The following is a 14,574-nucleotide window of genomic DNA, read 5'->3' on the forward strand; positions in this document are numbered from 1 at the left end:
ATCTTCTAATCTCAAGTCTCTGGGAATAGTCAATTTTAATTAGCATTTGTTTTAACAGCTACTTAAAGCTCAGAAGAAGGCCCAGAGAAGGGAGCACATGCTAAAACTTGAGGCTGAGAAGAAAAAACTCTGCACCATCCTCCAGGTTCAGTATGTATTACAGAACTTGACACAGGAACATGTACAGAAGGACTTGAAGGAGGGCTTGAATGGTGCAGTGTATTTGCCTTTAAAAGAACTTGACTACCTCATTAAATTTTCAAAACTGACCTGCCCTGAAAGAAATGAAAGTCTGAGGTAAGCTAATGAAAATATTTTTCTGAAATAGAACACATAACACTGTTAGTCTAGCTTTTGTAAATATAAAAAATACATGTATGTAGTAATTAGGAAAACATTAATTTGATTGAACAAGGGAAATGTTGGCCTGCCTAGACTCTGACAGGGTTGATAGACTATTAGGAGGAAAGTGAATTTGAATGACCTTATTAACCTACTTCTTTATTGTAACACGGATTTTAAAAAGTAATGACCAATCACCAAGTTTTAACCTTGTGCAAGTGTTAACCATAATACTAGTTCTGCATATTCTTTTTCTTAAAATATATTTTATTGATTCTTTTGCAGAGAGGAAGGGAGAGGGATAGAGAGTTAGAAACATCCATGAGAGAGAAACATCCATCAGCTTCCTCCTGCACGCCCCCTACTGGGGATGTGCCCACAACCAAGGTACATGCCCTTGACCAGAATCAAACCTGGGACCCTTCAGTCCGCAGGCCGACACTCTGTCCACTGAGCCAAACCGGTCAGGGCAGTTCTGCATTTTCTTAAAATTGTTTTTGGTATTTTTTTTTGGTAATTATCTCAGGCTGTTGTATTACCTGAGAGTCTTTGCCTTTTTACTGCTTTACTTAAAGTGGAGGTAAATAAAATTTAACTTGACCAGTATCATTAACATTTTAAAGGGAGAATTATTTGGTGTTTTTGTGCTGCGAATAAATACTGAGAAACAAACCTGATAATTCAGAATCCTAAACCAGCAAATGGAGGCCGCTCAGTCTCCGCCCCTCCTACCCCTGTCCCCCGCCCCCCCACAGTTATCCATTTTCTATTCTTGCTTTGAAGGAGTAAATTAGCTAATGAACAGCTCTCTAAGCCTTTCTTTGTTAGATATAGGCTATTCTAATGTTGTGTCTGTTAGCCGTGCTAGCTAGACACAGCATTGGAATAGTCTGTATCTAAATAAGAGTTAAATTTCAACTGCTATTGGAAATCAAACTTGTATCAGGAAACCTAACAAAACTCAATTACCTATAGACAGCCACATAGATATATATATTTTTATTCCTATTCTGATAGTCTACTCCATCATCATTCCCTGTTTGTTGTCTTCTTTCTCCTTCTTCACTTTGGTGGGTTCAGGGAACGTAGCTTACTTTAATATGTGAAATGCAAGTGATTATAATTTGAAATATAAGCTGCTCTCTTTAAAGTTAAATACAGCTCTTTTTTTTTTTTTAAATATATTTTATTGATTTTTTACAGAGAGGAAGGGAGAGGGATAGAGAGTTAGAAACATTGATGAGAGAGAAACATCAATCAGCTGCCTCCTGCACACCCCCCACTGGGGACGCGCCCACAACCAAGGTACATGCCCTTGACCGGAATCGAACCTGGGACCTTTCAGTCCGCAGGCTGACGCTCTATCCACTGAGCAAAACCGGTTTTGGCTAAATACAGCTCTTAATATTTTTATTTCAATGTTCTTTCATGTAGGACATAGGCTTGATAATGAATGCTATGGCATTGACAATTTTAAGCTCTTTTTGGATTATTGCTTAATAGCTGTATTTGGTAAAAATCCTTATTTTGGTTGTTTTGAGGAAAAGTACTTACAGTAGAAAACCATAAATGGGCAGTTAGTTATTTTTTGTAAAGTTTCCATTTTCCAAAGAGTAAAAAGATAAAACGCACAGTGAATGTCTTGACTGTTTATGGGTTAATTGTATAAATTGCACTGCTCCATATATATATACTAGAACGCCGGTGCATGACATTCATGCACTTGTGGGGGGGGTCCCTCAGCCTGGCCTATGTCCTCTCACAGTCCAGGAGCCCTCGGGGGATGTCCGCCTGCCAGCTTAGGCCTGCTCAGCACTGCTGTGGAGGCTGGAGAGGCTCCCGCCACCGCAGCTGTGCTTGCTAGCCATGAGCCCGGCTTCTGGCTGAGCGGTGCTCCCCCCGTGGGAGCGCACTGACCACTGAAGGGCAGATCCTGCATTGAGCGTCTGCCCCCTGGTGGTCAGTGCATGTCATAGTGACCAGTCATTCTGCCGTTTGGTTGATTTGCATATTAGCATTTTATTATATAGGATATATATGTATCTCTAAAGCCACTTTGTTCTGCTGCTGCTTTTCCTTATCAGTGTTGAAGACCAGATGGAGCAGTCATCCTTGTACTTTTGGGACCTTTTGGAAGGTAGTGAGAAAGCAGTGGTAGGAACGACATGTGAGTTTTCTCTACTCTGGACTTTTGCAGTAAATTCTAAACTTTATGTCTAGACGTTTAGAATGATATTGAGGGCTGAAACTGCGTCAGTCCATCAGAACTTACTTGTCTGCAATACTATACTCATGGGGAGAATGATCTCTTTGTTTAGTTCTGCTAAAAGCAGCTTTTGTATAATTGCACTCATTAAAACGAAACCTAGGGAGAGTTTTCAAGTGGAAAGTCACTGTGATTTGGGGACAAGAGCTAACCAGGGTCTAGTGCTAGCTTTAACACTAGCCTGACCCTTTTGGAGTTCGGTTCTCTATTCTGAATAGTTGTACCTGTTCTATTTAAGAATTTTAAATCTACACATTGTTAATATCAAGACTTATCTACCAGATTTGCCTATGAATGGTTTGGCTACATAGTCTACTGATGTATTGTTGTCTATTGATCTGGAAATGAGCTGGAGAGAAAGAGTTCTTTTGGCTTCTTAAATAGATGTTGGCCCAATGCCCAAATACAAATGGCCAGACATGAAGTCCTAGCTTACGATAATGAAAACTCATTCGAAGCTAGCAAACATTTTTGTTAATAGTGGTTGCTTCCTTTTTAAAAATACTCTTAAGTATGTATACCTGTCACAAACTTTCTAAGTCCTTGCAAGTTTTGATCACAGAAATTTATTTCTTGGTTAGAATGCAAAATGATACAAATACTTTGAAAAATCGGCAGTTTTTAAAAATAAAATTAAGTATACACTTACTATATAACAAAGCAGTTATACTTTTAATACCCAAGAGAACGGAAAACATGTTCGCATAAGTATTTGTACATGAATGTTCATACCAGCTTTATTCATAATAGCTCCAAACTGAACACAGCCCAGATGTACATCAGCTGATAATTGATAAACAAAATGTGGCATATCCATACAGTGGAATCTACTCAGCAATAAAAAGTGAAATGAAGTATTCATATATGCAACAGCATGGGTGAATCTAAGAATAATTATGTTGAGTGAAATAAGCCAGATAAAAAATGAGCACATATTATATGATTCCATTTATATGAAATTCTAGAAAAGACATAACTAGAATGAGAGCAGGTCAGTGGTTGCCAGGGAGCGGGGAAGGGGGTTGATTAAAAGAGGGATATGAAGGAACTTTTTGAGTTGATAAAAATGTTCTATATCATTGTTCTGGTGGAAATACCAGAAATAACATGACTTTCTGTGCACTTCAAGTGGATGAATTTTTTGTTTGTAAATTATATTTCAAAGTTGATTTTCTTTTAAAGAAAGACAAAAATCTATGTCATAGTACTCCTATGAAAGGAATAATAGACCCAAATCAAGTATGGGAACTCAGCTTAATTTGGTAATTACGATTTTAGTGGGTATTAAAAATGAAGTGACTTTAACATCATTTTAAGATTTTTCTTGATCATCAAAGGGTGATGTGCTAGGAGTGACATAAAGCACAACTCGAGTAAAGTCTTAATCATGGAATTCTGTAGTTTAAAAATCTTTTAGAGATTGTCCAAGATAGGGTTTCCTAATGGTTATGTTTGAGGAGCTTTTACTTCTATAAAGCCTTCATGACTTGGGGAAGGTAGAGTAATTGCTAGTTATGATATCTTGGAAGCAGATGGGGAAAATGACTTTTCCTTAAGCTCAGGGAATAATGTGTATTTTTGGAACATATTTGAGATTTTGATAAGGACCTCTGATTTTCAGTCATTTTTCACATAGTGGAAATGGAGACCCAGAGAAACTTAAGTGACTTGCTCAATTTTGGGATTCTGATTGTTAAAATTTATATTGATTGAGCCTGACATAAAGATGGTCTGCATATTTATTTTTCATGGTACTGATTAGTTCTATGAATCCCCTCTAAAGTAGAATGTTGTAGTGACACTATAGGATAAAATTATGTTAGGATTTCTATTCCAAATAATTTCCCATGACCTTTTAGGTTATATGATAACTAAATCTTCATCACTTTTTCTTAGACAAACATATGAAAGATCTACTGTCTAAATTGCTGAACTCGGGCTATTTTGAAAGTATCCCAGTTCCAAAAAATGCTCAGGAAAAAGAAGTATCACTGGAGGAAGAAATAAAATCAGAGAAGAGAAAACAGTTATTGAAGACTGAATCTGTCAGAGAGTCAGGTTTGTTGTGCTTTCTGAAATTCTGTATAGTGGTTGCATCCTTAATGCCCAAATATGAGACAAATCACTGTGAAATGATTGCCATGTTTTAATTTGTTAGTGTGTACATGCATGGAAATCTTTACTTGTTGCAGGATAAACCTCACTTTAGGAAATATCACTAGGCTTTATTACCATAATTTACCTTCTATTAAGAGTGAACCTTACTAGAAATGTTAAGTTACACTTTGTTACAAGAGCGTGCACTGTTAAAATGAGACATAATGAAGTTTGAATCGCTTTGTTAAACTAGTAGTAGGATAATTTCATTTGAAATTGTTTAAAATGTAAGTTATAGTACAATCCAATACTGGAGTAGAATAAGAGTGTAAATAACCTAAGGTTAACATATTGATCAAGGAAAAAAGTACCCAAATAAATATAATAATTCCAATCAGGGAAATATGCTCTTCAAAATTCCACTTTACTTGGGAAAGAAATACTTTGAGTAAATGGTACTTTTGCTTTTGTTTGTTGAAGCTGGATTTATTTAAGAAATATCACTTCTGCCTGGCTGGCGTGACTCAGTGGTTGAGCATCGACCTATGAACCTGGATGTCACGGTCTGATTCCTGGTCAGGGCACATGCTGGGGTTGCGGGCTCTATCCCCAGCAAGGGGCATGCAGCAGGCGATCACTCAATGATTCTCTCTCACCATTATTGTTTCTCTCTCTCTCTTCCTCTCTAAAATCAATTAAAAATATATATAAGAAATATCACCTCTAAGGAGGTAGTCCAGGCAGGGTTCTGGAAGCCACTTCCTCATAGTTTCTAATATGAAATCCAGTGCTTCAGTATCTTCACTCCCTCACCCTCCTCCTGATCTTAAACTGGCTTGTAGGAGGCCTTTAAGGGCTATATTTCAAGCTGAGATGATTAATTATTACCCCATGGATACTGGAACTGTAATTCCAGCTTGAAATAAGCTGTGTTTGTGGGTAAGAGGAGATAGTCTTGTTTTCCATCAGAAATCCGTTTTTAACTGTATCTTGACTTTAGAAAAGGACCTTAATGAGGCGAGCTATTAGCTTCAGCTAGCCTCGGACCAGAAGCTTTTGACTAACAAACAATAGAGTTACTCCTGCTATGAATATACTTAATTTTACTATCTTTTTTTTAAATAACTCCTCTGAAATATGTTGCTAGAATGAACTAGTTGTAATCTGTCTGAAAACATATAGTGTACCTATATTTCTTTTATCTTCCCAGAGTCTCTTATGGAATTTACACAGCCAGAGATACAACCACAAGAGGTAAGGTAGTGAAAGGTAATTTGCTGATTTTGGTTTTTGAGCTTTTGTGTAGCATTGTGGTTGGAAATTCCTGCCCTGGAGGTATACTACTTAAGCTTGAATTCTGGCTCTGCAGTTTACTAGCCTAGTGACTTTGGGCAAGATATTTATGTCTGTTATCCTTATGCATAAGGTGGGGATGCTAGTAATGCCTGCCTCATGTGGTTATTGTGAGGATTACAGGAGTCAGCTACGTTACTTAGAATTTGGCCTGGCACACAATAACTGCTTGTGTTAGCTGTTATTGTTGTTGGCCCTTGTGTTAGAATTTAAAAATGGGTAGAATTTTGCTCTCTCCAAAATTTACTCAGATTAGTAATAGAAGAGGGTATTTGTTCTTTTCGAAGGGACATTGAAATTCATAGAAACTAGAAAGAATGGAAGAGGCAACATCACAGTATTGATGGATACATAATGAAAATAAAAGTCTAGTAATTTAAGAAACATAAGGCTTAAGGTTAAACAATATAACTTTGCTTAGTTGGACTGTCCTCTGCCTTTATATTTAAGGGTGTCAGGTGGGTAGTCAGAAATATAAACTTTGATGTTTCCAAAGTAGCGATCTATATTTGACTCACCTAAGACGGCTAAGAACTGCACACTGTGGTGCCACATTTACTTGATTCAGGCTCTTTTATCAAGGTTATTCTGACTCTACCAGTCAAATATAGATTACTTTTCACATATCAGAGTTTGTATTCCTGTTAATTGAGACGGGAAAGGAATGGACAAAAAAGTAGGGCAGTCTTTTCAAGTAGAATAAGAATAGAAATTTCCTGTAAATAGAGTGGTTCAGACCAATGGACATAGGGATACTAAGAGAGTTCACTATTCCCCTCAAGGTCTTATATACATTTAGTGACTGAGCACATTTTTTCCTCTGGTCTAGTTTCTTAACAGACGCTACATCGCAGAAGTAGATTATTCAAGCAAACAGCATGAAGAGCAATCTTGGGAAGCAGATTATGCTAGAAAACCAAATCTCCCCAAATGTTGGGATAAGCTTACTGAACCAGCTGGTGAGGAGAAGAAACAGGAATCCTTCCAGTCCTGGGAGTCTTCTGTTAAGCAGCAGGAGCTGGCAAGGCCTGCGGTTTCCTCAGGACAGAGGAAGCAAGAGATGGCCAAGCTCAGGTCCACTCTGCAGGAAGAACAGAAGAAGCAGGATGTCTCTAAACCCAAGCTAACTCCTAGCCAGTGGAAGCAAGAAACTCCCAAACCCAAAACAGGATACGTTCAAGAGGAACAAAAGAAACAGGAGACACCAAAGCCTTGGCCAGTTCAACTGCAGAAAGAACAGGATCCAAAGAAGCAAACTGCAAAGTCTTGGACACCTTCCCTGCAGAGTGAACAGGACCTCAGCAAGTCATGGACCACTCCCATGTGTGAAGAACAGGATGCAAGACAGGCAGAGACTCCCAAATCCTGGGAAAACAATGTGGAGCATCCAAAACACCCTTTAACACCACAATCACAGATTCCTCCAAAGTCCTGGGGGGTAGCTGCAGGAAGCCTCAGACCAAATGACCAGCTCCTGCCCAGGAAGTTTAATGCAGAACCCAAAGATGTGAGTTGATCTCTGTCAGCCTGTGCCTGGCAATGTAGACATAAATAAGGAGTTGTGGTAATGATAACTTCAGTTTTCTTAAAAAAAAAAAAAGAAAAATCAACAAAACCCATGTTAAATTAATGTGTACAGTATTTCACTTAACTCTTTAATGTGTAATTTATTGTTTTCCCTTGAAAATTGGAAGTAGACCTAGTCAGTCTGTTGAGCCTAACCTGAGATGAAATTTCCACAATGAGGAAATACTGTTTTGTTTTATTTTTTTTTTAATATATATATTTTATTGATTTTTTACAGAGAGGAAGGGAGAGGGATAGAGAGTTAGAAACATCGATGAGAGAGAAACATCAACCAGCAGCCTCCTGCACACCCCCCACTGGGGATATGCCTGAAACCAAGGTACATGCCCTTGACCGGAAGTGAACCCAGGACCCCTCAGTCCACAGGCAGATGCTCCATCCACTGAGCCAAACCAGCCAGGGCTGGAAATGCTGTTTTAATGCCAAAAATTTAATGACATGATACGACATCAAAATAGTGGATAGTTGAGACAAGACCATAATGTGAACAAGTGAGAGATGTAAATGCATGTCCCAGGTGGGAGACCTGTTATCTTTCACTTGGTCCCGTGGTCGGCAAACTGCGGCTCGCGAGCCACATGCGGCTTTTTGGCCTCTTGAGTGTGGCTCTTCCACAAAATACCATGGCCTGGGCGAGTCTATTTTGAAGAAGTGGCGTTAGAAGAAGTTTAAGTTTAAAAAATTTGGCTCTCAAAAGAAATTTCATCGTTGTACTGTTGATATTTGGCTCTGTTGACTAATGAGTTTGCCGACCACTGACCTGGTCCATGGGTGACTTTCTGACAGAAGTTATATTTTTCTGTGTTCTCTTGTTTCTCTTTCACTCATTTGTAGTCACTCAGATTAGTCCGTACTCTTTGAAGAAGGTCCATGGTGGTTGGAGATATCCTCTAGTTGGAGAAAGGAAAATAAGACTTACGATGTATAATCCTTTTATACAGTGCTAGTTAGTGTTATATTTTTATTAAATTATAATTTATGTTCTACTATTTAAATGCAAACTTGGTCCCACCTTGTTTGCTAAGCAGTGTGAACGTTTTATCCTCCCAGTGTTCTTCCTCTCTAGTAGTGTTCCTTACACTTTGTGCCATTTTAGCCAAAAGTTTTCGGATAAACCTTTGGTCCTCCAATGGTGTGAAAAACATTTTGCTTGGGGAAATCAAAGCATTGCATTCTATAAATAAATTACCCCTACCTCCGTCCTACCTGTGAAGGAAATTTTAGAGTTTACTTGTCTCCTTTTGCTCTCCTCTCTTCCTCTTTCTTCAGGTGCTAATATTAATTTTCCCGTCTTTCTGACCTTGCAAAAGATTGATAGTGTTATTTCCCTAACCAGATATCACACACAGTAATTGTAATATGTAATTTTGAGAAACTTATATTTAAAAACCCAGTTTTTTTCCCCCAGCCAGCGTGGCTCAGTGGTTGAGCGTCAACCTATGAACCAGGAGGTCCAGGTTTGATTCCTGGTCAAAGGCACATGCCCGGGTTGCAGGCTCAATCCCCACTGTGGGGTGTGCAGGAGGCAGCCGATCAATGATCCTCTCTCATCATTGATGTTTCTGTCTTTCTCTCCCTCTCCTTTTCTCTCTGAAATCAATAAAAATATATTAAAAAAAACCCCAGTTTTATACCTCAATGCTGATTTAAAACACCCAACTTAAAATTCCACTGGATATAGCAGTGCTGAGCCTTTACCATACCAGAATATTGATACCATGACATTTGCAGAATAATTTGAAATCAGGGGTGTTTATTGTAAAGGTCAGAACTGATTTAATTTGTTTTTATGGCACAGCATTATACTGAAGTTGCAAGGTCTCTCAGTGGCTGACAGGACACCTCTGTGTATAATTCAATATTTGTCTCTGTATCTGTCTTGCAAGCTCAGCTGTCTAGAACATGAGTAAGTACAGTGAAGGGCAAAATAGGGTTCAAAGACAAAAGACTAGATAACATGAAATTAAACACTAATGCTCATACTTGATTCCTAAAGGAGCTTTTCATTCATTCACTTAGGGTCTATTAACTCTTATTTTAGGGGATACTTTGATCACTTGAGCTGTGTGACTACCGAATACATTAAAAGTTGGAGAAGGGGTGCTGGAAGGGAGAGGCATGCTGACAGCTCTAAGAAGTAACTATAAACAGGTTTAATTCAGGGTGTGCAGCAATCTGAAGCAATTTAGCATGAGGGTTAACCACCTTATAAACACCATTAGCCCCTCAAAGTATACTTACTTTTTAACAAAACATAATAGTGTATTTCCTCAATTCTAGGATATATGTGTATATTTTTACATATTCGTGTTTCTGAAATCAGATACATCTTAAAAATGGGATGTATATTTAATGTAGTAGTAGTAATTTTTTCCACAGGAGAAAAATCATTGGTGTGTCTTAGAGCCAGTGGCATCTTGGCCTAGAAGACATACAGTAACTGAAGTCCACAATGAAAGAAACTTCCTATCAAGCCCTGTTATTTTGGGTCTTCTCTTTATTTTAATTTTTAAATATTTTTATTGATTTCAGAGAGGAAGGGAGAGGGAGAGAGAGAAACATCAGTGATGAGAGAGAATCATTGATCGGCTGCCTCCTGCACACCCCACACTGGGGATAGAGCCCAAAACCCAGGCATGTGCCTCGACCGGAATCGAACTGTGCCCTCCTGGTTCACAGGTTGACGCTCAACCACTGAGCCACCTCAGCCAGGCCTTGGGTCTTCTCTTTAAGAAGAGGATGTTTTAGAAAGATTTCCATTAAAGTTATTCTGAAGGGGGTGGGGGAAGTGTTTAAAGTTTGATTAAATTATTTAGAAAATGCATTTAGGTGGAAATTTTTTACCTGAGATAAATATGATAAATGAGCATTGCTATGTGTTTTGATTTCATTTAGATGTAATGACAGGCCAAGATTCCTAAATTAGGTTATCGAAGTTGAATTTTACTCTTAATACTTTATGGGTTTGTCTTGTAGGTGCCTAAGCCCATGCATCAGCCTGTAGGTTCTTCCTCTCCCCTTCCAAAGGATCCAGTATTGAGGAAAGAAAAACTGCAGGATCTGATGACCCAAATTCAAGGAACCTGTAACTTTATGCAAGTATGAGTCATTATTGAATGAATCTTAAATTATATTCATGGGGCTACTCACTTCTGACCCGCAGCATTATAACCAAGTTGTTAAGAGCAGAGATTCTGGTGTTCGGGAATGAATACGAATCCTGGCTCTGCCACTTCCTAGCTCTGAGAGTTTAGGCAAGTTACTGCCTCAGTTTCCTTTAAAAAATAAGGATAATAGTTTCTATTTCTGTTTGTTGTTACAAAATGAATTAAACATGTAAAAAGCGTACGGTGCTTTTTACACCTATAGATCACCAGTAGTTTCCACTGAGATTGTGAGAACCTACTCTATGCTTGGTATTCTGGTAAGAGCCCTTGTGTAGAGAAAATCATAAGACATTCATTGCCTTTAAGGAGTTTAGATGCCAATTGTATAAGAATGTGAACATGTGTTAAGCCAATAGTTAAATGTTAAATTGTGTCATACAGACTCTTGCAGAATTTCAGAATAGTGTGATATTACTGAGGGATGAAGTAGACAAATAAGGTAGTCTTGTGCAGTAAAAAGATCTTGAGCTTGGAATTAGGTCCGTGTTTAAATCCCACTTCTACCAGTTTACCAGCTGTAGAATCTATGGCAAGTTATTTCGCTTCCACCCCTCTACTTATTTGTACAATGGGGGAATTGCTTATCCTTCATATTATCTAAAGATAAATTAAAGAACTAAAATGATCACTATAAGTGTGTAACTTAAGTATTCAATATGTTGGAAACATTTCTAGGAGAACCAAGAGAGGCAGATGGCAGGAGAGAATGGCTTCTCATCATGAAAGTATTTAATGCCAGGAGCTAGTTTAGTGGTTGAGACAAAATAATTAGACCCTCTAATTGTTTGGGTATAATAAAAATGAGGGTTCGGTCTCTATAGGATTAATGCCTTTGTTTAAGACCTCAAGTCAGGAGTTTTTTTTCCAAGGCAGGCCTTAGAATTACTCTTGTAGTTTTAAAACTTGACACAGTTTTAAAGTTTGACAATTACTTTAGTTTTTCATTTTAACTCTTAATTTCTGCTTCTGTAAAGTCTTAAGTTACTAACCTTTTGAGATAGTTATTAGCTAGATTCCTATACCTAATAAGCTATGGACAACATCATGAATCATTTAATGGCAATAGCTCTTAAATGAATAACCTTTGTTTCTATTCATTATTTAAAAACTTGGCTTTAGGAATCTGTTCTGGATTTTGACAAACCTTCAAGTGCAATTCCATCCTCACAGCCACCTTCTGTTATGCCAGGGAGCCCAGCAGGTATGTAATCATTCTTGAGACTTGGAACAAAGAGCTGTAGGTCTAGCATTTATTTCTTTTACAAGCAATTTTATTCTAGATATCTTAAGGGTTAATCTCTGTCCATGTGTTAATTTATTCTAAGTATCCATATATTATTGGTTACTTATGGGTAAATTCCCATTAGGATATTTGCATTTTAGAGGAAGTCTCCAGATGGGTGAATGGAAATGCACAGTAGCTGTTTTTACAGTTTTTTTCTGTTCTTGGAGTGAATTCTCACTACAACTTGCTTGACTCCTTTCAACTGTATAAATCTAGCATTGAGGCTCTTGGGTGCTGACTATGAGTGAACTTGCCTCAGTGATAATTAGTATACTGAGTAACGTAGTAATTAATGATGGAGCCTAGATTTGAATCTGGTCTGATGCTTCCAACTTTAGGCCTGTTGCTCTACACTAGTTTATCTCAGGGGAAGGGTGATGTAATCAAAGACATGGCCCAGCTGTAGTAAGATTATACAGCAATTCCTGGCTGAAGTAAGGAAAAACTAGAGTAATTAACAAAACTGATGGACATTAACAAGGAAAAACCAAACTGAAACCAGGTAACTGAAAAGTACATTAATATGCATGATCAAAGAGGAAAAAACAACAACCCTCAAGAGACAGATGACCCAGCTAAGATTTACTTTGAAACTTGAAACTTACATGAATAAATTAATTACTATTCATGATAGCTCAGATTTTATCTTTTCAGATTACTACTACCTGTTATTTTTATTTATTTATTTATTTTTATAAGCATTCTTTTTAAAAAATATTTTTTATTGATTTCAGAGAGGAAGAGAGGGAGAAAGAGATGGAAACATCAGTGATGAGAGAGAATCATTGATGGGCTGCCTCCTGCATGCCCCACACTGGGCATATGCACTGACCCATGGGAAATCGAACCGTGACCTCCTGGTTCACAGGTTGACACTCAACCACTGAGCCAACTGTTTTTAAAAGTTGTATTTCTGTTCGTTTGGAGGCTTTGATATGCTGCTTTTGCCCATTTAACCTTGAAATATTATGTATCATAGATAGAACTAGTATTCTCCTTCTCTACATTTTCTCTGACTCTTTGTAGCGCCCTAATAGAAAACTCATGGACTTGAGACCTAGTCTTTTCAGCTACTGTTTTGTTTTTATTTTTTTTGTTTTTTTGTAAAGTATAAACTTTAGTTTCCACCCAGTTTATATGCATAAACTTTTCTCCTCCCTCAGTGGTTTACTGTTGATTTCACTCTCTGCAGCAACTACAGAACAAAATCTAACCAGTCAAAATGATTTTCTTCAAGAGCCATTACAGGTAACTTTTCCAAATTAATCTTTCATTTACTCTTCTTTGTTATTCAGGGAAAAAAACTTTTACTTTGGCAAGAGTGAGCAGACTTAGTGATTCTAATATACATGTCTAGTTTTTAGATAAGTACAACTAGTCCTCAAAAGATTCCCTAATGACCATGGGAAGACATATATACATACATATATACATACATATGTATGTGTATATATATATATAAAATAGAGAAATATGCTAATTAACTGGGACACCATAATGGGTCAACCAGACAGGAGGAGGTTGTGCGCACAGCATCGGGGGTGGGGTGGCAGGGGCCTCCGAGCACCTGCGCTGGGGGAGGGCAGTGGCTGTGGCTGCTTCAAGGGCTGGAGAGGGAGGCAGGGCCAGACCACCGACTTGAGGGTGAGTGGCGCCGCGCAATTTCGAATCATGCGCTGGGCTCCTGGTAAATTATAATGGAGAAAGCTAGTTGACTTAGTAAGGAAAGAGCACACCTGAAGAATCCAGAGGTACCTCGTCTGGGCATTTTCCTTTGCTACTGAGCTACCTAAGTAACTTAATATATCAGCATAGTAAAGGGTCTAAAGAAAGAAACTGATTTTTAAAAATTCTTGGCTAGCCATTGCTCCTTCCCCCAAATAGTTAACATTCTGAGGAACTAATTTTAACAGAACACACTTAGAGATATAAAGGGACCAGATCACTGAGGTCTGTAAATGCCACATTGCATTTCCATCAATGGTAAGCTCAAGTTTTCTGGTCATTATCTGTTAAAAATATTTTTTCTGGATCCCTCTGAAAGCCTTATTGGCAATTTTCTTGATAGTAGCTACTTTGACAGTATGTTAAATATTTTAACCAGGTGGGTCAATAATTGTCTTTCTTCTCAAAAACTTCTGAGAAAATAATATCATTTGCTTACAGTGTTACAGTGGTTTATATTTATTTTAATAAGGTATGGCTCAATTTTCAAAATGTGTTTGTTGGGCAAGGTCTCTCACCCCAGTCGCTGCTGTAACTAATGAGCTCCATTTTATCTGTTCAGCTATTAGGGTCCAATTAACAAATTAATTACTTTTTTTTTTTTTTTTTGGAAAGCCACTGGCCTGGTGTAATAATTCTGGTCTGTAACATTATGTTTACTCATCAATACTTAAAATGACCTTCAGCTGGTGTACTTAAAGAGCAATAATTTGGAATTAAGAATTGCCATAATTTCTAAATAAATACTAATA

The 14,574-nt window shown here is 37.8% G+C and overlaps 1 protein-coding gene across 5 annotated transcripts in view; it reads left to right on the top strand.

Annotated features, from left to right (window-relative positions):
• CAPRIN2 (caprin family member 2) overlaps positions 1 to 14,574 on the top strand; it is a 41,064-nt gene that overhangs the window by 12,704 nt on the left and 13,786 nt on the right. For all 5 annotated transcript variants that reach the window (XM_080660934.1, XM_080660937.1, XM_080660935.1 and 2 more), the window contains exons 5-12: positions 59 to 297; positions 2,427 to 2,509; positions 4,505 to 4,666; positions 5,916 to 5,959; positions 6,888 to 7,565; positions 10,622 to 10,744; positions 11,932 to 12,013; positions 13,290 to 13,345. In XM_080660934.1, coding sequence (XP_080517060.1) covers positions 59 to 297; positions 2,427 to 2,509; positions 4,505 to 4,666; positions 5,916 to 5,959; positions 6,888 to 7,565; positions 10,622 to 10,744; positions 11,932 to 12,013; positions 13,290 to 13,345 — 1,467 coding nt within the window. The remainder of the gene's footprint in view (positions 1 to 58; positions 298 to 2,426; positions 2,510 to 4,504; positions 4,667 to 5,915; positions 5,960 to 6,887; positions 7,566 to 10,621; positions 10,745 to 11,931; positions 12,014 to 13,289; positions 13,346 to 14,574) is intronic.

This window comes from Plecotus auritus (assembly GCF_963455305.1).
Source record: "Plecotus auritus genome assembly, chromosome: 3".
In the NCBI taxonomy this organism is placed as follows: Eukaryota; Metazoa; Chordata; class Mammalia; order Chiroptera; family Vespertilionidae; genus Plecotus; species Plecotus auritus.